This window comes from Mytilus californianus, unplaced genomic scaffold (assembly GCF_021869535.1).
Source record: "Mytilus californianus isolate M0D057914Y unplaced genomic scaffold, xbMytCali1.0.p SCAF_2, whole genome shotgun sequence".
Lineage (NCBI taxonomy): Eukaryota > Metazoa > Mollusca > Bivalvia > Mytilida > Mytilidae > Mytilus > Mytilus californianus.
This window is the reverse complement of record NW_026262668.1, coordinates 51,770,485-51,793,686: the sequence shown is the minus strand read 5'-3', so window position 1 is coordinate 51,793,686 and position 23,202 is coordinate 51,770,485. Positions and strand designations below refer to the sequence as shown.

Genomic DNA, 23,202 nt, shown 5'->3' with positions numbered 1-23,202 from the left:
TCTCCAAATATTCACAAAATGTTAAAATAAATGAGATATCTTCATTTGACATTGTCCATATTAAGAGATTTTCTTGGCTAAGGGATCTTGAATTACACAATTTGGTAGAGATGTTCATGGAAATTTTCTAATACAATATACATATAAGTGAACAAAAAACAGAGATATCTATTAATAAATGTTATAGTATATAAAAAACGATTTAACAATCAATGACAATGAAACAAAAAGAACATTGCTTGTAAGAGAGCTGTTCCCATTTAATTTCATTATGCCAGGTGGATAGTTGACTTATTGGCAATCATAACCCATCTCCTTGTTTTTTATATTATTGAGTTTCATTATTTAAGATTCTTGAAATACATTTTACAATATAAGTAATTATCTCTGTAGGCCATTGCATGGCATGTGAAGAAAATACTACTGGTTACAGCTGTGAAAGATGTCAAGATGATTACATAGGAGACCCAATGCATAAACGACCTTGTATTCATAAAGGTTAGTGGGGGAAAATTCTGTTAGATATAAAGGAACATACCAGACCAAGTTCTTCATATCTGAGAAACAGGCAATATATGCCCTCAATTTTAGAATTCATTCATACATTTTTGTATTATTCTAAATTATCAGTAAAGTATTTGTTCTACAAGGATCACCAGTCCTTCACCTTTCATCTGATACCTTGATTACTAAAATATATGCTACATAGTTTTAGATTTACACCTATGCGTAGGAACTATTTTGTTTTAAACATGTACTCTTTTTTGACCAGGTCCGATTTGGTGGTGTAACATCTTACAAAGTCTATCCAAATTATTTTCGCAAAGAATTAGGCTCAAGCCAGTGCTAGGGGACGTCTTACACTTGCAGTGAGGTGAGAGTTTTTTTGCTCTGTGTTGAAGGCCTCACTGTGACTTTGAGATGAAGAACAGCAATAAAAGTGCTGTTCCTTTGCTTTTTGTGTTTTTTTTTTTGCTGTGCATGTACTGATTTTGTGTCATGGATGGATACCTCGTATCCTTTGTTTTTCTTTATACTACTGGTTACAGCTATGACAGGTGTCAAGATCATTACATAGGAGACCCAATGCATAATTGACCTTGTATTTGTAACGGTGAGGTGGGGGGGGGGGGGGGGGGGGAGGGGGGAGTCTGTTAAATATACAGGAACATACAAGGAATTACTGAGAAATATTATCAATAAACATGTTGCTGAACGACGGTGCTGTGACCCTGAACAAATGAAAAAATGTTCTGTAACCAGGAAAATAACTGATAAACTGTTAATGTTGTGTATTAAACTAGAAACACCAACTAAAAAACTATCTTAAAGACAAACATAAAACTAATAAATGGAACACTAATCAGGAACACAAAATTGAAAAACATGTGAATGAATTCAACAAAGGCAATCTACAATCTGCCATCGATACCTAAAAAACAAAGAATTCAAAACCAAGCAGTGACGAGTTTCCTGACTTCAAAAAGACATTTGAACAAGTGGCAGGGTAAACTTATTTTTATGCCATAACTACAATAGTAGAGTGGCATAATGGTTCTTTTGGTCTGTGTGTCTGTTTGTTAGTCTGTCTGTTTGTCCCTTTAAATATCACTTTAAAGTTTTGGTTTAAGGTAGTTTGTGGTCGAATCAAAGTGAAACTTTGTACAGATGTTCATTATAAATGATATGAACTATTTAACATATATGCTAAATTAGGTTTTTGACCCAGATTTCACAGTTTTTATTAACATGGAAATGTAATGGTGAGAGTGGGGTAAAGGTGTCCCATGGACACATATATATATTCTTGTATAAATGTCTCTAGTTCTATGAAATAAATCAAATAGGTTTATTATGAAGTGCGCTCTTCCTTTTTATACAAATTTGTGTATTTTATTTTTTCAGATAAAATAAAAGCAACATCAGCACACACAGGAGGAATAGTCGCTGGAGTTTGTATTGGTTTGTTGATTCTGATAGGAGTTGTTGTGGGATATGTCCTGTATCGTAAATGGCACAACTTTCCAAACGGCAACAAATTCTGGACTGTGGAGCTTAGAGATGATCATGAGAGAGTTAACTTCAGTGCTTTGCCAGAAGATGAAATTCAAGCACGCAGAATGGACTATGATTTTTATCAAGATCAAGGTGGAAATCGTGGAAGAGATGGGTCACAGAAATATTCCCATTTACAAGAGATTTGATGATAGGGAAATGTAGATTTATATAAATGTTTGGGGATTCAAATATCCAAGTTTTGTGAGTTTAATTGAAAAATGGATCTGCGTGCAGTGAAACTTATATCATGTATATTATACTATGGTCCTTTTACATGATGGTTAATTGGCAAATGGTCCTTTTGGCATATTGTTAAATTAGCCTGTGACCCAATTGCCATATTGTTAATTGGCATGAATCAAGAATCAGACTATTGCATCTGATATGTTTGTTTTTTAAAGTTCCATTTTTTTGTTGTTGCCCCTCAAACAACTTGGTTTATGTAGTTAGTGCAATTGTTTCATTATTGCTTAATTTGAGGTTTAAATTCTTTTTAACCAATGGCAAAAGAAGCAGCTTATTGACACCCTCTTTATGCCATGGGTGAGCATTTTTGTCTATATCAGTATGAATAGCAATCGATCTACAAAAAAGATTTTTTTACAAAGTTACCATACTTCCTTTCATATATTAGGATGGGTTTCTTGCAAATTTAAAATTAAGTGATTTAATGTTGACCACGAAATACTGTGACAACCAGATAACCATAAGAACTATTTAATGGCTGTTCACTCAGCATTTTTTATGAATTATTTTTTTTTTTTTCGTAATACTTTTGATTTTTTTGGCACAGGTTTTCCTTTCACCTTTTGAAATAGAACTTGACTCATTCCGAAAATTTTAACAGTAAAAAAGTTTAAATTTAACCGAAATAAAGCTTGACTGAAAAACTAGCTGCTTAAAAGAAAGAAAATATAGAGACAATTTCATGTCTTTATTTTTAGAATAAACTTTCATTTTGTAATAGTGCAGTTTGGAATAATTTCTGTTTCAGATGAATAGAGCACTTCATTCCTGGTACAAAAAAATATGTACATCAATGAAGTGAAGACCATTTGAATGAATTTTCAATGTAACTGAATCTCAATATTTTTTAAAGCCGTTCATAAATTAAACTCTTCATATATACAAATTTCAACATAATTTGGTGTTAGGTAACTGTACATTACATACCTTTTTGTAGATTAATAAAAAATGACAATAAGGTTTATTTTTATGCCCCACCTTGGGGCATTATGTTTTTCGGTCTGTGCATCTGTCCGTTCGTTCGTCCGTTCATTCGTCTGTCCGTCTATCCCGCTTCAGGTTAAATATTTTGGTCAAGGTAGTTTTTGATGAAGTTGAAGTCCAATAAACTTGAAACTTTGTACACATGTTCCCTATGATATGATCTTTCTAACTTTAATGCTAAATTAGAGTTTTGACCCCAATTTCACGGTCCACTGAACATAGAAAATGATAGTGCCCGCTTCAGGTTAAAGTTTTTGGTCAAGGTAGTTTTGGATGAAGTTGAAGTCCAATCAATTTGAAACTTAGTACACATGTTCCCTATGATATGATCTTTCTAATTTTAATGCCAAATTAGAGTTTTGACCCCAATTTCACGGTCCACTGAACATAGAAAATGATAGTGCGAGTGAGGCATCTGTGTACTATGGACACATTGTTGTTTTATATATATTCTGTTTCATTAAAGAACAAATCCTAACCTTTAGATATTCAGGGATTGTTTTGTATATATATATATGTATTATATATTGACTGAAAGAGGGATGTGTTCTGTCAAATACAGTGGAACCTGTCAAAAGTAAACTTTGTCACTTTACCAGGTGTTATTGTAACACAAATATTGAATAACAGAAGGATTTTCTTTGTAAGTCGTTTTATCCTGCAATCTGCCAACTATCTTTAATACAAATAATAGGTGTACAAATAAATGTTTTATTTATATTTATTCAAATAGAGGCTTCTTTCATCCTGTTCCTATGATAAGTGATTAGTAAAGTTAAAATTATTGCTTTTGTGACAAGAGCAATAATTTTAACTTTCATTTTAGGATTCTCTTTGCTTTCCACTTTCAATCCCAGTCAATTTCTATAAAAATGTTACTTGCTGATTTCAAAGCTAAATCACAGAATATGTAGCCTTCTCAAGCCCTTTATATGTTTGTTAGGGAGTTCAAATAAAATTTATATTTTCCAACAATGTACATCTATTGTATACAAGATACAAGATATCAATTTAGGCAGTTTTGTATACAAGAATGATGGGTTTCACTATATTATTATTAAATATGAATTTCTTTTAATATGTGTTTAATAATTTAAATGTCATGTTTTAGTGCTTTTATTTAGTATATTTAATGTAAACAATTTTGGATGATTTGGTCATATGTAATAGAAGATTTATCTTCTGATTGTACAGTTTTTTAAAAGTACACTGCATAGTTTGTAAATATTGAATTAATGTCTTGCACATTAATACTTTTTGTATATTCATAATTTCATATTACTAATTAACTGTAATGGGTTTCATCTTAGTTATACTTAGATTGTATATTGTTATCAATTTTTCTCCAATTTTTTAACTAGTTACGTGTGATCGATTTTTATCTACCCTACAATTCCAAAAGAAAATATATGACATAGAAAAATTGACATTTTGACACAATTTTTTCACTAGGTGTAGAATTTCTTGCCATCACCCTATTTGAATAGTTTAGATTGAATCTAAACAATCATCTTTTCCTTCTGTCTAATCATCCAACAAATATGTTTGTCACTGTTTTCTCAGAAACTTAGAAACTTCATATTTAGTAAGCAGCTTGACAGTGATGAGTTATAAGGTATGAACATTTTTTGGATCTGTCAAATTTCAACGTCCTGTTTGTCTATACTTTGATTTTTTCAATATGTTGAATGAACTGAAAATTTTTCGTCACATTTTTTTATCCGAAGCTACTAAACAGAATGACCTCATATTTGGTCAGTGATGATTTGTAATGTATGTGCTCTATTGGGATCTGTCAGCCATATACTTCCCGATTCCAGATACTATTAGTACTAAACATTGTGTGATGAATGACTGATGAGACATTTGCCAGAAGAGTATTCCAGGCACAAATATCCTGCTCTATAAGTTTAAGATTAATTTTGGATCTTTAAAAAGTTTTAAATAATAAATAGGCATCTAGTATTGTCCATTTCATGCTAAATTGATTATTTAGAAATAAGGTTTATATTGTATATTGTCTCTTCAAAGATACCTAGATCATTATTCAGTGCGTCATCGATTTAATACTAAATCTAATACAAGTTTTCAATAAAATGTATCCAAAAATAAAAAAAAAAACAGGCCTATCAATAATTTGCCCCATGCAAATTTTATGAAACTCATACACAATACTAAGAACCAAAACTTGCAGACAGAGTTCGAATTTGGGCAGTGAGTCACTTACCTTTCTAGAGTTATGCCCCTTTATAACTTAGAAAATTGTAAATTTTTTCGTTTCCACACACTTACTCAAGTTTGTCTCATCCAAATTTTATGAAACTCATAATACCCCTTTTGAACTTGGAAAATTGCATGGCTTGAGTGGGAGCATTCGTGTCCTTGGACACATTCTTCTTTGATTTTTTATTGTCTCACCTTGACGGACTCAAAAAGCGAGACATAGGTATGCTGTTTACGGCGGCGTCAACAATGTATAAGTTTGTGATTAGGTTTAGTTCATAGTGAACCACTAGTGGTAGGTCAATGATATTTGGTATGCAGTTGTATTGGCACATCTCATTACCATGGAGATTATTTGGCCCTGCCCCCTCAGTCAAGGTCTATTGACTTTGAAACTTTTCATAGTTTACATGTATTAGTTTGTGATTAGGTCAATTTATGGGGAATCACTAGTGGTAGGTCAATGACATTTGGTATGCAGTTGTATAAGCATTGGCATATCTCATTTCCATGGAGATTATTTGGCTCCGCCCCCTTAGTCATGGTCTATAGACTTTGAAAATTTTGCTAAGTTATCAGGTATTAGTTTGTGATTAGGTCAGTTCAAGGGGAACCACTAGTGGTAGGTCAATGATATTTGGTATGCAGTTGTATTGGCACATCTCATTACCATGGAGATTATTTGGCCCTGCCCCCTCAGTCAAGGTCTATTGACTTTGAAACTTTTCATAGTTTACATGTATTAGTTTGTGATTAGGTCAATTTATGGGGAACCACTAGTGGTAGGTCAATGACATTTGGTATGCAGTTGTATAAGCATTAGCACATCTCATTTCCATGGAGAATATTTGGCCCCGCCCCCTCAGTCATGGTCTATTTACTTTGAAACTTTTGCTTAGTTTACATGTATTAGTTTGTGATTAGATCAGTTTAAGATGAACTGCTAATGTTAAGTCAATGATATTGGTATGCAAATTTATTGGCATTTGCAAGACTTAGTATTGTTTCCATGGAGATTATATAGCCCCACCCCTGATCATGGTTCATTGACTTTGAAACTTTTACATAGTTTACAAGTTAATGTTTGAGTTTAGGTTTGTTTAAAGGGAACAACTTATAATAAGTCAATGGTATTTGGTATGCAGTTGTATTAGCATTGGCACATCTCATTCCATGGAGATTGTTTAGCCATGTACCTTCAGTCATGGTTCATCGACTTTGAATATTTGCATAACTTACATGTTAAAGTATTGCTATTTTAATTTCAACATTTGCATTCTCAAAATTACAAAAAGGAGAGACATATCTCTGTGATAACAGTTTATTAATTTATCTACCATGCAAGGCATTATTACTTTTACATGAATAGGGTTTTAGTAAAAACATATAAAAACAACCAAATCTCATGTAAGCTGTTCTTTGCTCCTTCTGTGTAAATCTACTTGATATTCCTGTAGATCCCTCCCCTAGAACATTTTCCCCACTTTAAATTCATGTATAATACATATGTATATGTTGATAAATATTTATATTTTGTATGAAACTTATTTCTAATTTTAATGAATTGATTTCCCTATTTTTAGAATCTTCAAATGGACCATTAATAATTTTGGTTACTTCATCCTGTCCCCAGATATTGCCTCTTTATCATATAACACTACACTGTGTATATATATATACATTGTATATATGAATATAAAGCTTAATTTTTAATATTGTAATTGTTTTGTTATGTATGTTTTAAATTATTCACATTCCCATTTTTAACTAAGTGTCTAATAATTGTCATTGTAATTTTGTGCAAACATGATTGTAGTCAAAAGCTATCCATGATAACTTACTGTTAATGCAGAAATCTTTGCGTCAATTTATTATTGCGATTTTTTTTTAAAATTAACAAAAATGCAAGAATTATTGAGATTTCAGTAAATTCTGCATACAAATTAGAAAAGCAAGTTTTTATTTTTGTGAAACATATTCTGATTCAATTTTCTCAATAAAAAAAAAAATTTCACGAATATTTTTGAATACACAGTAAATGTTCATGTAGTGGTAGATAACACTGTTGGAATTCTCATGGTTTCAAGTTAGCTAGTTCAGTGTGCAAGACTCATGAAAGAGAGCTGAACTAGATGAATCTAGTTAAATAAATTTCCATTTTTTCCTCAATATATAATAGTTCATATAGTCCTCGGAATATATACCTAGTTAATACATATCAGAACTTATAATCTTTTAAAACTATTGATTCTTGTATTGATTATGTTTTATTTTGGTGCTTTGTGTCTATTGGTTTATTTTTGTAAGTAGTTTTTATGCCTCGTACCAATTTTTAGAGTTAAGCCAATTGCAACTGATTTTTACAGTTTGTTCTTATGTTGTGCTGTTTCATCACTGTCCTGAGTTAGGGGGAGTGTTGAGTGCTCATAAACATTTTTAAACCCGCCACTTTCTTTATATGTTTGTCCCAAATCAGGAGCCTGTAATACAGTGGTTGTTGTTGGTTCATGTCTGTCATATTTGCTTTTGGTATATTGTTTTGTTATAAATTAGGTCGTTAGTTTTCTAGTTTGAATTGTTGTACGTTTTTCATACCATAACTCCTCATTTTTATATTTAAAGTATTTAATGACTGTTTTTCTTAATTCGCTTTATTCTGAATTTTTCCTCTCCGTCAAAGTATTTTTTTTTAGACCACATGTATTTTTATATTGCATCATGTAATTTGTGCACTTATTAGGCATTAAATCTATGTCAATACGTTAAGCAAAGGGATTTAATTATCTTAATTGGGGGAAAATGACAAATAGCAGAGTTACATAAATGTCATCATTGATAAAATTGATACATTTCTGTCATTGTGTGTAAATAGCGTTAAGGATGTTCACTACTCTTGATTTTACCTTTTTGTCAGATATTCGGAATCATCTCTAGTTTTATCCATGTAGTGTTTATAAAGATTTTTCCCACTAGCACCTACTTTTCTCTTCATAATTATTATACCCCCGCTTTAAAAAAGTAGGGGTATACTGTTTTACCTCTGTCTGTCCATCCATCAGTCTGTCAGTCCGTCAGTCCGTCCATCTGTCCCATGAAAATTTTTCGTCGCATTTTTCTCAGGAACTACAATAAAAGGATTTCTGAAATTTGGTTTCAAGGTTTATATAAGTCGGCTTTACCGTGTGATGCCTTTTCAGATTCATCACTTAACAACTTCCTGTTTACCGAACACTTGTATCATTTTACACATGATAGCCAAGTTGAAAATTTTCTGCACATTTTTCTCCGGATCTACAATAAAAGGATTTCTGAAATTTGGTTTCAGGGTTTATATAAGTCGGCTATACCGTATGATGTGTTTTCAGATTCATCACTCAACAACTTCCTGTTTACCAAAATATTTGGGCGGGGGTATCATCAGTGAGCAGTAGCTCGCAGTTTCACTTGTTTTATTACATATAGTTTAAAAAGCCATTTTTAAAAATCTTACGAAATCCTTGTTATTTTTTCCTAGTTTTTAAAGAAAAATGGTGCTAATGTTAAATGAATTGTATGAAAAATCTAGAGAGAATTATTTCCCGCCAAATTTTCAATTGATTATATCTCAAAAAAAGAACACAGACCTTTCATTTTATTCTGCTTTTAAAGTTCTGTTATTTATATACTTTCAATTTTAACAGTCTTTTAAAAAGCTTGTTATTTGAAACAGAGGAGCGAACATCCTTAAATAATGTCCATAAGATAAACAGAATTGTCTGATTTGTAGGATTGAAGGCTAGACACGGGTACTACTTATCAACAACGGCATGGTCAACAGTAACTAATTTTTAAGTCTGTTTCAAGATAAGAGATTCTTTCAAATTCAGAATAAGTATTTATTATAGGCAGTGTTAATAGTTATAACATTGTTACATTGTTACCAAGCCTCTACACATCTCAGGTTTAAGTAGAATGTGGGACCAGAGGCGGATCCAGCCATTTTTAAAAGGGGGGTTCCCAACCCAGGATAAAGGGGGGGGGGGGGGGTTCCAACTATAAGTACCCATTCAAATGCATTGATCGTAAAAAAAAAAGGAGGGGTTCCAACCCCCGGAACCCCACCCCCCGGATCCGCCACTGGAGACCCAACAAACTCGGTACGACTTTTATGTAACTAAAATTTGTTTACATTATCTGGCTGTCAAGTTTCTGATTCAATTTTTTTCATAAATTCAAACAAACTGTTGACTCTTAGTATTTATTGTTTTACAAGTGTCCACATTTCTCAGTTTCAGGAAAAATGAGTGGACCTGCCTTCAGCCGTTCTCCATTTAATTTGCAATTTTACAAGTCAATATCTTTAATACATATTTGTAGTAGGTCATCTTTATTACACAATTAATTAATTTTCATTCATATTTCAGAAATTAATATTTTTAATTAATATGGCTACTTTATGTATGCTGTAATGACTTTTGAAGCCTTTAAATTTTCATTTGTAAAGTTAACTGTGTGTGAGGTCCTTTAACAATATAACAAGAAATTAATAATCTGGAATAATTTTGATTTCTGAAAAATTGATAAGAAACATATGATGAAAACTAATCCAACTAAAAAGGTTAGCCATGCGTGCATGGATTAGGTTCAGGTTACTTTCACTGATATCTCAGTATGAACTAACTGACCTCCTTTGCCATATTATGCATGCATGGCTAACCTTTCTTAATTGGGATGCGCCCTTAGGGTTGACAATTTTGGATATACACCTTTTCAATGGGACATAATTGCATTGTTTTATTAATGCAGATGTGTATATCATTGTTTAAACTCAGTCTGTTGTATAACTACGTTATGGGTGAAAAGCAGGGGAGATAATTTTTTGTTTTGGCTTTATTTTTAGACTTTAGTGTTCATTGTTTAAGTTTGTGGTTGATCAAGTCACTTGATGTGAGTCAAGTCATATATAAAAGACATTTGTCTAGTCAAATCTATCATATATAAAAGACATTAGTCAAGTCAAATCTAAACAACATTAGTCAAGTCAAATCTAAATGACATTAGTCAAGTCAAATCAAATGACATAAAGATGATAATCAAGTTAAATCTAAATGCACATGTACTGCAGAAAGTGATGCCTTTCAAGTTATTATGTTAATTGTATCAATTATTTTTCATTTGCCAGAAATGAGGGTCTGAATGGTTTACAAAATAAGATAAATGGGCCAAAATTATAAAGAATTGATTAAAAAGGGACCAAAAACATAAAGAACAGAGAATAATTGGTAGATAAAATAAAAAGAATACAGAATAATGGGCAAACAATAAAAAGAATGGAGAATAATGGCCTGAAAAATACACAAATGAAGGATCCCCCATTCAGACCCTCAGAAATGTTGTATCATGTAAGGGCTTTTCCAGAAAATACTATGTCTCCCCAGGTAAGGCATTTTTTTTTTTTTTTTATGTGGGTGGTTTTATTTGAAATACCAAAATGCAAAGGGAGTGTTGTTCTAATTTATTTTTATTTCTGTGGGTGGTGGGAGTTAAAAAAAAGTTCCGTCCCTGAGGGGACATAGTATTTTCTGGAACAGCCCTTACATGTTTGTTGATTATTATAGACAAAATTATGTTTCTTTTTGTCAGTACAAAAAATGTATATCTTTTGAGCATTCTTACAAGAAAACAGGTGCAGTCACAGTTTTAATTTTCAGGTGTAGTACTGGATCATATTTAATAGAATAGCCTCCTGAAAAGTGCACAATGAATTTTTTTGTAAAATCAAAGATATATTTGAACAAAATTTGTCAAGTCATTTTTTGATATGATTTTTCATCAAAAATTCATATTTCAATGCAAAATACCTATAGTTTTTCTTATGATGATTTTTTTATAGAATTATGATTTAATAGTTTTCATAATGATAAGTTAAGCACAAACATATTTAATACGATTTCAAATGCTACTGTACTTTTTGCAGAATTTGTTCAGTGTTCATATTTTTTTAATCTGGATTTACCGGTACTTTGCCTGAATAGTACAACATGTACAATTATAGATATTAAGAGTGTTTTTATTTTATAGAAACTGGAAGAAAATATTTCTGAAAGAAGACTAATAGATCTGATGTTTGCTTTAATGTGATAATTATTATTTTACTATAGTTGCTTTTGCTTTTTATCAAACTATTATTCTTTATTTGAATGTATTTTTTTTTCAACTTTTACCATAGAATACAACAGGTTGTTCAACATCTCAATAAACGTCATTAAAACAAAATGAAATTGTAAAATCACTTCAGTATGTATTTATGATAAAGAAGGTTTTTGGTTTTCTAAACACCAACAATCAATCAATCAATCCAAATAACAGTGATTTTCCAGTGTTGAAACTGTCTTCTATATAGTCAAATAAATTTTAATATTTTGTATCATTTGTACTAGGCCCATTTTATTAAACTTGTGTACATTTCAAAAGTTATTGGTGAAAGTTTTGTTCAGCACACATAAAGTATCTTAATAATTGTTTGGGGTGTTTATTGACATTTTCAGATATCCTAGGCAACTCAGAGCATCTTCCTCTATGCTGCCACCTCCCAGGTTTCCTTCAATAAACATGTACCAAGTGGATTCATATTTGGTTGACATGTAAAAAAGGAAAAACTTTCAAGGTTAATTTTTGCTAATGCATGAACAGGGTAACAGGACTTACCAAAAATATTGCACATTGCAACACACCAATAATATTATGTTTATAATTGTTTAGACAAATATAACACCTGAAATCCTTCCCTTCTAATATAAATTTCGGGACCATGTAGTAATCGATTTTTCTATCAACCTTTCATCTTTCCGTCCTTGTGTCCAAAACAATTAGTTTCTGGAGAGTAACTTGAGTATTCCTTGCTCGATTGAAATGAAACTTATACAGATGTAAGATATAGGAAAGGAAAGAAATATATTGATTTTGAGGTTAATAGGTCAAGGGTCAAGATCACTGCTACTAAAAATTGGGAAAAAAATGGAAAAAGGGTTTCCAGATGGTTACGTTGAGCTTCCTGTTCTTATACAGATGGAATATATAGGGAAAAGGGAGAAATTGATTATGGGCTCAATAATTCAACGGTCAATGTCACTAAAAATGTTATGGTTTCCAGGTGGTAGCTCAAGTTTGCTTTGATTGATTGAAATGATACTTATACAGATGGAAGATATAGTAAAGAAGAAGACATCTTATTTTGGGTTGACAGATGTATCAGAATTTTACTGATAAATTTTACATATAAGAAAAGTTTAGGGCCTTTCTGTCTTGAAATGTTTCATTGAATGAGTTGATTGATTGATTGATGTTTGCTTAACATTCAGCGGCATTGCAGTTTTATTGAAGAATTCACTAAGTTTTTATGATGAGGTGAATTAGTATTAAGTTATGTCTATTTGGATATACATGCAGTAAATTACAGTCCATTAATTTGCTGGTTAATTTATTTTATTTTTTTGGGGGTGAAGGGGGGGGGGGGGGCTCCAAGCAGGTTAGGCATATCTCAAAATAGAATAATACATCATCAATTTAACCCTGGTAGTGAGAAATAAAATGAACTAACTGAATATTTTTACATATTTGTAATGGTATCTATGTGCAAAATATATATTTATTTATAGATCAAAATATACAAACTTTGCACTTTCTGGTATATGTACTGTAACCATCTTTTCCAGGATATAGAATTTAGTCCAATATACACTGTTTACTATTGTTAATTATTTGTCATTGGTTATATATTTTGCTTTTCTAATTAAATGTGATCATTATTATGTGTTAATATTTAATCAATGTTTATTATACCCCCACTCAATAATTCTATTTTGTAAGTTTTCTTTGGATGTACCAAGGGAGCAACCATTCAACTTCAATGGGGGGGGTTATGGTTTTTTGTCTGAGTCAGAAAACAAATTTCGCAAACATTTTTTTTAGTTTTCGACACTGTCAATCAAATTATTTTTTTCCAAAATTTAACACTATAAGGTATTGGGAAAATCTGGATTCAGAATATTTTTTTTGGAAAAAACCATAACCCCTCCCCCTTTTGAAGTTAAATGGTCGTTCCCTAAGGCTTCAATAAGCTGTCTTTTAAAGGTTCGATATAATATTTTGTAACATATAATTGCGTTTAAATAAAGGGTAATACATATGGTTCTTTATACCTTGATTAGAGTACAATTATATCTTAAAATAATGATAATGTATCATCCATGCAATTACTTTGTACACAAACAAGTGTGTAATATGAAACCTTGTGAAGGGAAATTAAAGCAACTTGGTGATAATTTTTTTAAACTTTCTTAAGGAAGCTGATCTACTTCTCCATAAATTGATTGATTTATTGATTATTGGTTGCTTAATGTCTAGTGGCAAATATTTCATGCATGTTCAGGACGATGTCATGAATTGAAAAACTGTGATTATGTCTGCAGATAATGTGCCACATATGTATATATATATATATATATATATATATATATATATATATTGCCTTCGGGGTTTATATGATCCTTTCATCCTATTTCGACTCTTCAAAATTCAAGAGTCAATCCCAAATTGAGGTAAATTATATGGCCTTCCAAATACCGTTTCGATTCCTAACATCACTGAAGAGACATTAATTGTCGAAATCTGGATATGGTGTACAAATTTTTGCACCTCATGTTTGCGGTATACCATCTATTCCGCAAGTTTTTTGTTTTCTATTTGGTATTAGATTAAAATTTAGATCCATTTTGTTACATCTGTGATCCGTTTATTTGGCAATCGCCATGGCAGTCAGCAGGGTTTAAGAACATCCGTTGTTCGACCTGCAAGTCAAATGCGTTTTGTTAAAATATACTTTTTCACTTTTTGGTCTTTTGGAAAATGTTGTTTGTGCTGTATTTAGACCCCTCTACCAAGAAATTTGTTTTGCATGCACACGTATAAAAATTGCGGTTTTTATCCAACGCAATCATAGGTTTGAATGTTGTTTTCAATTTAGACTTGTTTATATTTTTTCTTGTTAGAGGGGTCTAAATACAGCACAAACAACTTTTTCCAAAAGACCAAAAAAGTGAAAAAGTATATTTTAACAAAACGCATTTGACTAACAGGTCGAACAACAAATGTTCTTAAACCCTGCTGACTGCCATTGGTGATTGCCAAATAAACGGATCACCGATGTAATAAATGGATCTTAATTATAAATTAAATACTAAACAGAAAACAATAAACTTGCGGAAAAGATGGTATACCGCAAACAAAAGGTGCAAAGGTTTTTGTACACCATATCCGGATTTCGACAATTAATGTCTCTTCAGTGATGTTAGGAATCGAAACGGTATTTGGAAAGCCATGCAATTTACCTCAATTTGGGAAAGACTCTTGAATTTTGAGGAGTCAAAATAGGATGAACGGATCATATAAACCCGAAGGCAAATATAATACAAGCCCAAAGGAAAAAATATAAACAAGTCTAAATTGAAATATATGCTGATAAATCTTTTAGTTTTTACTTTGAAATGATAATAAAAAAAAAAAAAACACAAAACCTATAATCTCTGATCTATTGGTAGTTGCTTTTTAATGCCTATCTGCTAGACGATATCTATGGGGACAATCTATCTATATGTTTCAAATTTATTATAGCTTTAGTTTTACTGTGAAATTAAAATATGTTTTCAAAACATGTAAAGCTTCCACTACTCATTTAATTATTGCCTGTTTTTGGTCAATTTATTTGGTCATCTTACCATGTAAGAACATGTATAGTAAAACACCGCTTTATATCAATATACATACTTACACCAGAAGCTACCATCTTTTCATTCTGGAGTCAAGGGCCTTTTGAAATCACATATTTTACAATCATACTAGTGAGTAGATTTACAAAACTTCGTTAATGAGCTCCGTTTTACAAACACCTGTGATACAATTAGTCAGCCAAAATAAACTATCAATAGACCAATTAAAAGATTACTCGAGTTGTAAATATGTGCTAAATTGGATAGTCTATGAAAAGGTATATACTATGAAATGAAGAGCTCGGGGCAAGCCCCTCGCTCTAAATTTCATAGTATATACCTTTTCATAGACTAACCTAGACCTCTATCGTGAAAAAGATTTGTTTCTGTAATAGTAATACACCGAGGGATAGGCGTGTCTGGATAAGAAACCCCGTCGGCCGGAGGCCGGAGTGGTATCTTATCCAGACACGCCATCGCCGCGATATAGCCTTTCTGTGCTAATGCGGCGTAAAGCAAACAACAATCAATCAATCCAGACACGCCGTATCCCGAGGTGTATAACTAACTTACACCCCATTCTTAACCCTATATTTGTTAACATTAATTATTAAATGAAAAAAAAAACCAAACCGATAGCATATTTATTGACAATATCAAACCATGATTTATAAGATTATTTTTTTTATTACATGAAACCCCACTAGTAGCCTTTCTTTGGCTATCTTCGTTCAAACTTTGACAATTGAGTATATTTTACAAATGTCAAAGTTGTTTTGCATATTCCCGTTAAATCCATGTGCTAATATGGATCAGCAGGTCAAGGTTGACTGTTTCGTGTATATTTATATTACAAACAAAAAATACATTATGCTCCTTGTATACAGTTGTCAATATGGACGGGTATAAGACGGACGACATTTTGTGGCAAAGGTTGAATTTGGTAGAACAGACTAAAGATAAAGGCACTATTATAACCCAAAGTACTAACCTGTATCAGTTAAATAAAGGTAATCATAACTGTATTTTATATCTTACGATTTTATAATAAAAAAAGCCCCCCCCCCCTCTCTCTTCTCGAGAATAAACAAACATTCATATTCGGACATACTAAGGAATAGGTAAGTCTGCATTAGAAACCCGACTACCAGACACGCTCAACATACAAAGATACAGATATTAATATTTAGCATTTTAGCAACCCACTCCCTTTTGGGGGCAATCAGGCACTGAAACATCCGGGGGTTCCCAACTCAAGAGAAAAAGGGAGGAGGGTCAAAACCATTCAAATGCATTGATCTTTTTAATAAAAGTCGGGACCAAACCCGCGGACCCCAACCCGGATCGGCCACTGGGTAATCCGGGGGGTCCGGGAGTTAGAATCCCCGTTTTTGTTTAAAGATCAATGCTTTAGAATAGAGACATATGACTGGGATAAAAAAATTACCTTCAAGCAAAGGAGTATTTCAAGGATTATTTTTGTATTCAAAATAGATGCTTAATTTTTTTTCGCTATTGGAATTTCCTAAAATGTGTTTTTTAATATCTTGAAACAATTTGTAGTGAACACAAGTAGTATTTTCATGCTATTTAAAAAATAATTAATTTCTATTGTTACGAATAACAATGGACTTTGTTTGCGGGATGTAAGAAGCAGGGGTTTCCAGAAACCCCGCTCGTCACACCCTGTGGTCAAAATCCATTGTTATTCGTACCAATAGATCTATTCAGTTTACACTTGTTTCAGAGACAGAAACTATTAAGCATAACAATAGAACTGGGGTGTAAACAGTATTCCCCCTGAATAATTGAGTGAGTTCATACTCATTTCTAATACAAAACTGAGAGTCACTTAGGTTTAGTTTAGCACATATTTACAACTCGAGTAATCATTTAATTGGTCTATTGATAGTTTATTTTGGCTGACTACTTGTATCACATGTGTTTGTTAAACGGAGCTCATGAACGAAATTTTGTTAATCTACTCGACTATAGTATCATTGTAAAATATGTTATTTCAAAAGGCCCTTGACTCCAGAATGAAAAGATGGTAGCTGCTGGTGTAAGTATGTTTATTGATATAAAGCGGTGTTTAACTATATATGTACTTCTTTACATGGTAAGGTGACAAAATAAATTGACCAAAAGCAGGCAATTATTAAATTGCAGTGGAAGCTTTACATGTCTTGAAAACAATTTTCAATTTCACAGTAAAACTTAAGCTATAATAAATTTGAAACATATAGATAGTATGCAGTGTTGGATCCAGGGAGGGGGTCAGGGGGGTAGCAAAACCCCCTTTTTGGACGATCAATGCTTTTGAATGGGGACATATGGCTGGACCCCCCTTTTATCCTGGGTTGGAAACCCCCCCCCCCCCCCCATTTATATCCTGGGTTGGAACCTTACCCCCTTTTGAAAATGGCTGGAACAGCCCCTGGTATGTCCCAATAGATAGTCTAGCGAATAGTCATTAAAAAGCAACTACCAATATATCAAAGATACTAGGGTTTATGTTTATTTTATTCATTTCAAAGTAAAAACTAAAAGATTTATCAGAATATGTATATATATATATATAGATGGCACATTCTCTTCAGACATTATCACGGTTTTTTAACTAATGACATCGTCCGGAACATGCATGAAATATTTGCAACTGGACATTAAGCAACCAATAATCAATCAATCAATTCATGACGAAATAGATCAAGTTGCCTTAATTTCCCTTCACAAGGTTTCATAGTACACACTTTTTGGTGTACAAAGAAATTGCATGGATGATAATTTTTTACAATTTTAAGATGACGTTGTACTCTAATCAAGGTATAAAGAACCATATTTGTTTCTCTTTATTTAAATGAAAGAAACTTGCAATTGTCAAAAACATTTTTTATACATCCAAAGATTTTAATAGCAGGATATTTAAAAATCAATGTGAAAACTAATTACAAACTATTTTATTTAAATTGGAACACCGCATTTTATTTCAAAATAGCCAGTGGCAATTTTTGTTTTAATATCTTGATTACGATACAATGAAATCTTACCCTTGTGGTCATTCATGCGTAGTTACTTAGTACACGGGAAAAGTATGTACTATGTCTAGGTTAGTCTATGGAAAGGTATATACTATGAAATTTAGAGCGAGGGGCTTGCCCCGAGCTCTTAATTTCATAGTATATACCTTTCCATAGACTATCCAATTTAGCACATATTTACAACTCGAGTAATCTTTTAATTGGTCTATTGATAGTTTATTTGGGCTGACTACTTGTATCACAGTTGTTTGTAAAACGGAGCTCATTAACGAATTTTGTAAATCTACTCACTAGTATCATTGTAAAATATGTGATTTCAAAAGGCCCTTGACTCCAGAATGAAAAGATGGTAGCTGCTGGTGTAAGTATGTATACTGATATAAAGCGGTGTTTTACTATACATGTTCTTCTTACAAGGTAAGATGACAAAATAAATTGACCAAAAGCAGGCAATAATTAAATTGCAGTGGAAGCTTTACATGTTTTGAAAACATTTTTTAATTTCACAGTAAAACTAAAGCTATAATAAATTTGAAACATAGAAGATAGTTTGTCCCCAAAGATATAGTCTAGCAGATAGGCATTAAAAAGCAACTACAAATAGATCAGAGATTATAGGTTTTGTGTTTTTTTTTTTTTTATTAGTTCAAAGTAAAAACTAAAAGATTTATCAGAATATGTTTATATATATATATATATAGGTGGCACATTATCTTCAGACATAATCACAGTTTTTCAATTCATGACATCGTCCTGAACATGCATGAAATATTTGCCACTGGACATTAAGCAACCAATAATCAATAAATCAATCAATTCATGACGAAATAGATCACTTTCCTTAAGAAAGTTTAAAAAATTATCACCAAGTTGCTTAAATTTTCCTTCACAAGGTTTCATAGTACACACTTTTCTTTGTACAAAGTAATTGCATGGATGATACATTATCATAATTTTAAGATATCGTTGTACTCTAATCAAGGTATAAAGAACCATATGTATTACCCTTTATTTAAATGATAAAATTTGCAATTGTCAAAAACATTTTTTAGATCCAAAGATTTTAATAGCAGGATATTTAAAAATCAATGTGAAAACTAATTACAAATTATTTAATTTAACTTGGAACACAGCATTTTATTTCAAAATAGCCAGTGGCAATTTTTGTTTTAAATATCTTGATTACGATACAATGAAATCTTACCCTTGTGGTCATTCATGCGTAGTTACTTAGTACACAGGAAAAGTATGTACTATGAAAATTAGAAGGCAAATATAAGCAATTTGATTGGACGAGAAGTTGTAAGTATGTGCTAAGAAAATTAGGAGGCAAATTCAAGCAATTTGATTGGACGAGAAGTTGTAAGTATGTGCTAAAATTATTTAGCACATACTTACAACTTCTCGTCCAATCATATTGCTCGAATATGCCTTCTAATTTTCATAGTACATACTTTTTCCGTGTACTAAGTAACTACGCATGAATGACCACAAGGGTAAGATTTAATTGTATCGTAATCAAGACATGAAAATAAAAATTGCCATAGGCTATTTTGAAATAACATGCTGTGTTCCAAATTAAATTAAATAGTTTGTAATTAGTTTTCAAATTGGTCTTTAAATATCCTGCTATTAAAAATTTTGGATCTAAAAAATGTTCTTGACAATTGCAAGTTTTTTTTCATTTAAATAAAGAGTAACACATACGGTTCTTTATACCTTGATTAGAGTACAACACTATCGTAAAATTGTAATAATTTATCATCCATATGCAATTATACTTTGTACACAAAAAAAGTGTGTACTATGAATTATTGTGAAGGGAAATTAAGGCAACTGGGTGATATTATTAACTTTCTTGGGGAAATTGATCTATTTCGTCATGAATTGATTGATTGATTATTGGTTGCTTAATGTCCAGTGGCAAATATTTCATGCATGTCTTGAATTGAAAACCCGTGATAATGTATGAAGAGAATATGCCACCTATATATATATATATATACATATTCTGATAAATCTTTTAGTTTTTACTTTGGAAAAAAAAACACAAAACCTATAACCTCTGATTTATTATAATTATTAGTAGTTGCTTTTTAATGCTATCCGCTAGACTTTCTATGGGGACAAATATCTATATGTTTCAAATAATTTTAATTTTATTACAGCTTTAGTTTTTATCTTTGAAATTGAAAAGTGTTTTCAAAACATATATAGTTTCCACTGCAATTTAATTATTGTCTGCTTTTGGTCAATTCATTTTGTCATCTTACCATGAAAAGAAGTACAAATATAGTAAAACACCGCTTTATATCAATATAAATACTTACACCAGCAGCTACCATCTTTTTATTCTGGAGTCACTAGGGCCCGTTTTGAAATAACATATCTTACAATGATACTAGTGAGTAGATTTACAAAACATAAAATTCGTTAATGAGCTCTGTTTTACAAACACCTGAGATACAAGTAGTCAGCCAAAATAAACTATCAAGACCAATTAAAAGATTACTCGAGTTGTAAATATGTGCTAAATTGGATAGTCTATGAAAAGGTATATACTATGAAATTAAGAGCTCGGGGCAAGCCCCTCGCTCTAAATTTCATAGTATATACCTTTCCATAGACTAACCTAGACATAGTGTTCACATGTTTGAGGTGTCAAGATGGACATTGTCAATTCAGAGACAAACAGAGGAAATAAGTCTGTATTTTTTATGACCACACATCTAGGTTACCATATGTTCTGAAAAATGGAGACAAGTCGATTAGGTGTAACAAAAAAAACTTGCAAAGCCAGACTAACAACTGATTTGGACAACAAAACAATTATCAAAACTTTGAACGAACACAACCATGGCTTAAACCAGCAGAATCTCAACAACACAGAATCAGAGTTCTAAAAGCATCTAGTGGTATTACTGAAAGACCTTCAAAGATAATCCGTACAGAACTACGAGGTTTAAACATTACTTGTATGGTTTTATGATGATTGATATCTGAGGAATATGTTTTATTATGCAAACAAAAACTGTCTTTACTTTTAAAAGTCTCTTTTGAATAAATCTATTTTTTATATTATTTACCTGTAATATTGGCGCAAATGAAAGGTTTTATTTTTGGCGCAAATGAAATATAGTTTGTGGCGCAAATGAAATGCCAATTGGCGCAAAAGCAAAGCACCGGGTATTTATATATTTTGTGCTGTATATTTATCTATTAATTAAAAGAAAATCACCAATTTTTTTCTAAAATAATGAAATTCTAATAAAAATGAATTATTCCCAAAGAATTGTTACACAAATTAACAGCATACTTTTGTGAAAAAGGTATTCCAAATCTTTTTTTAAAAAATCCGCATGTGTTTATCTTTTGAAACAAAAAAGTTAAGTATATCTGTCCAAAGGATAGAGATGTCCAAGAAACCGAAATTTTGAGTAAATGTCTGAAATTTCGACCCCATTTATCTTTAAATGTAGCACATGAAGGTGTATTTTTTATTACATATTTGAATTAAATAGGTAAAAAATGGCTTGTTTGCAAATTTTCGTAAAAAACTCAACGAACGTGTCTGCGTATTTATATATCCCACACAGACCACATACTTTTCATAAGTCTGAATACCGGATAATAAAAGTCGCAGTATCTTTATAGGGGTTGATCCTTGCATGGTCTTATAAACTGAAATAAGAAACTCGTGCCAGATGGAGTTTAAGAAGGCCTATTAAGTCGATAATAAAAAATAATATTCTCATGAACCTAAGCCATTTCAAAATTTTATGTTTCCTTGTACTGTCATTTCTTAGTCTGGTATTTTTTTTTCGGACACATGTGTACTTGATATATATTGTGTTAAGAATTTTAGACAATAATCTACTTTGCTCGACAAGCAATGATAAAAGGGGAGAGTTAATATGATCCCCTTCACCCTCTGCAAAGATTGCCGATTTTTTTAATATAAATTGCCCATTTTAGATCTCGGTGGTACTGTGGTCTCGTGCTCGGAGTGCTGTAGATTGTATGGTATTTTTTGCTTGTACGCCAAGCTCGAGGCATTGACATGATTCAGGAGTTGTATATTAGTACGGTGACAAATAAGGTAAATTTGAAAAGTTAATGGACCGAAATACCTCACGGCTAATTTTGGTCTTATTTTGTAGATAAATATAATATCCATTGATTAAGGCGTGTCGTAGAGTGCCAAAATGGTGCAGATTTTTTAAAACTGCGGTCAAAGGTCTAAATGGGGGATTTTTAAAAATCGCAAATTTTAGACATTTTTGACAATTTCTCGGTAGTCTCTCATGTTAACTGAGAAATTTTTTCGATGGAAGCATGCGCTAGGAATAATACACGAATACTGCTAGTCATATTTATGTCTGATTACCAGAGATTAAGTGATACATACCCTCGCTTGCAAAATGTAAGAAAATGAAACAAATATCTTTATCTACGGAAATTATCGACAAAAAATATTCATAATTAAGATTTAGCTTTGCAATAATATATGGCCACACATGAAGATATTTTTGGGAAAGTTTTGTTAAAATGCCATAAAGAACAGAGGAGAAATAAGAACTGTAAAATTAACACCCGGTCCATGATGTTATGAAAAAAAATGATGAAATTCTTGGCTGATTATTTAAACTTAAAAGGATGTTAGAACTATAAAAATTAGTCTTTATGTTCATGACACTATAGTATATGAAGTTTTTTTTTATGTTAATAAATAAATCAGTACCGTAGTAGACCAATAGCACATTGAGAAGATGTGTCCCCCTTTTTTATGAAACAACGACAGACATGGTTGTCGTTTGTTGATGTGGTTCATAAATGTTTCTGGTTTCTAGTTTTTTATATAGATTAGACCGTTGCAATGGTTTTACACTAGGCATTAATTGGCG

At 31.7% G+C, this 23,202-nt stretch overlaps 1 protein-coding gene across 1 annotated transcript in view; it reads left to right on the top strand.

The window, feature by feature from the left end:
• Positions 1-13,298, top strand: part of LOC127729978 (uncharacterized) — a 44,788-nt gene extending 31,490 nt beyond the window's left edge. Inside the window, exons 6-7 of the mRNA XM_052237977.1 lie at positions 394-498; positions 1,906-13,298. Coding sequence (XP_052093937.1) covers positions 394-498; positions 1,906-2,204 — 404 coding nt within the window. The 3' untranslated portion in view covers positions 2,205-13,298. The remainder of the gene's footprint in view (positions 1-393; positions 499-1,905) is intronic.
• The last annotated feature ends 9,904 nt before the right edge of the window (positions 13,299-23,202 follow it).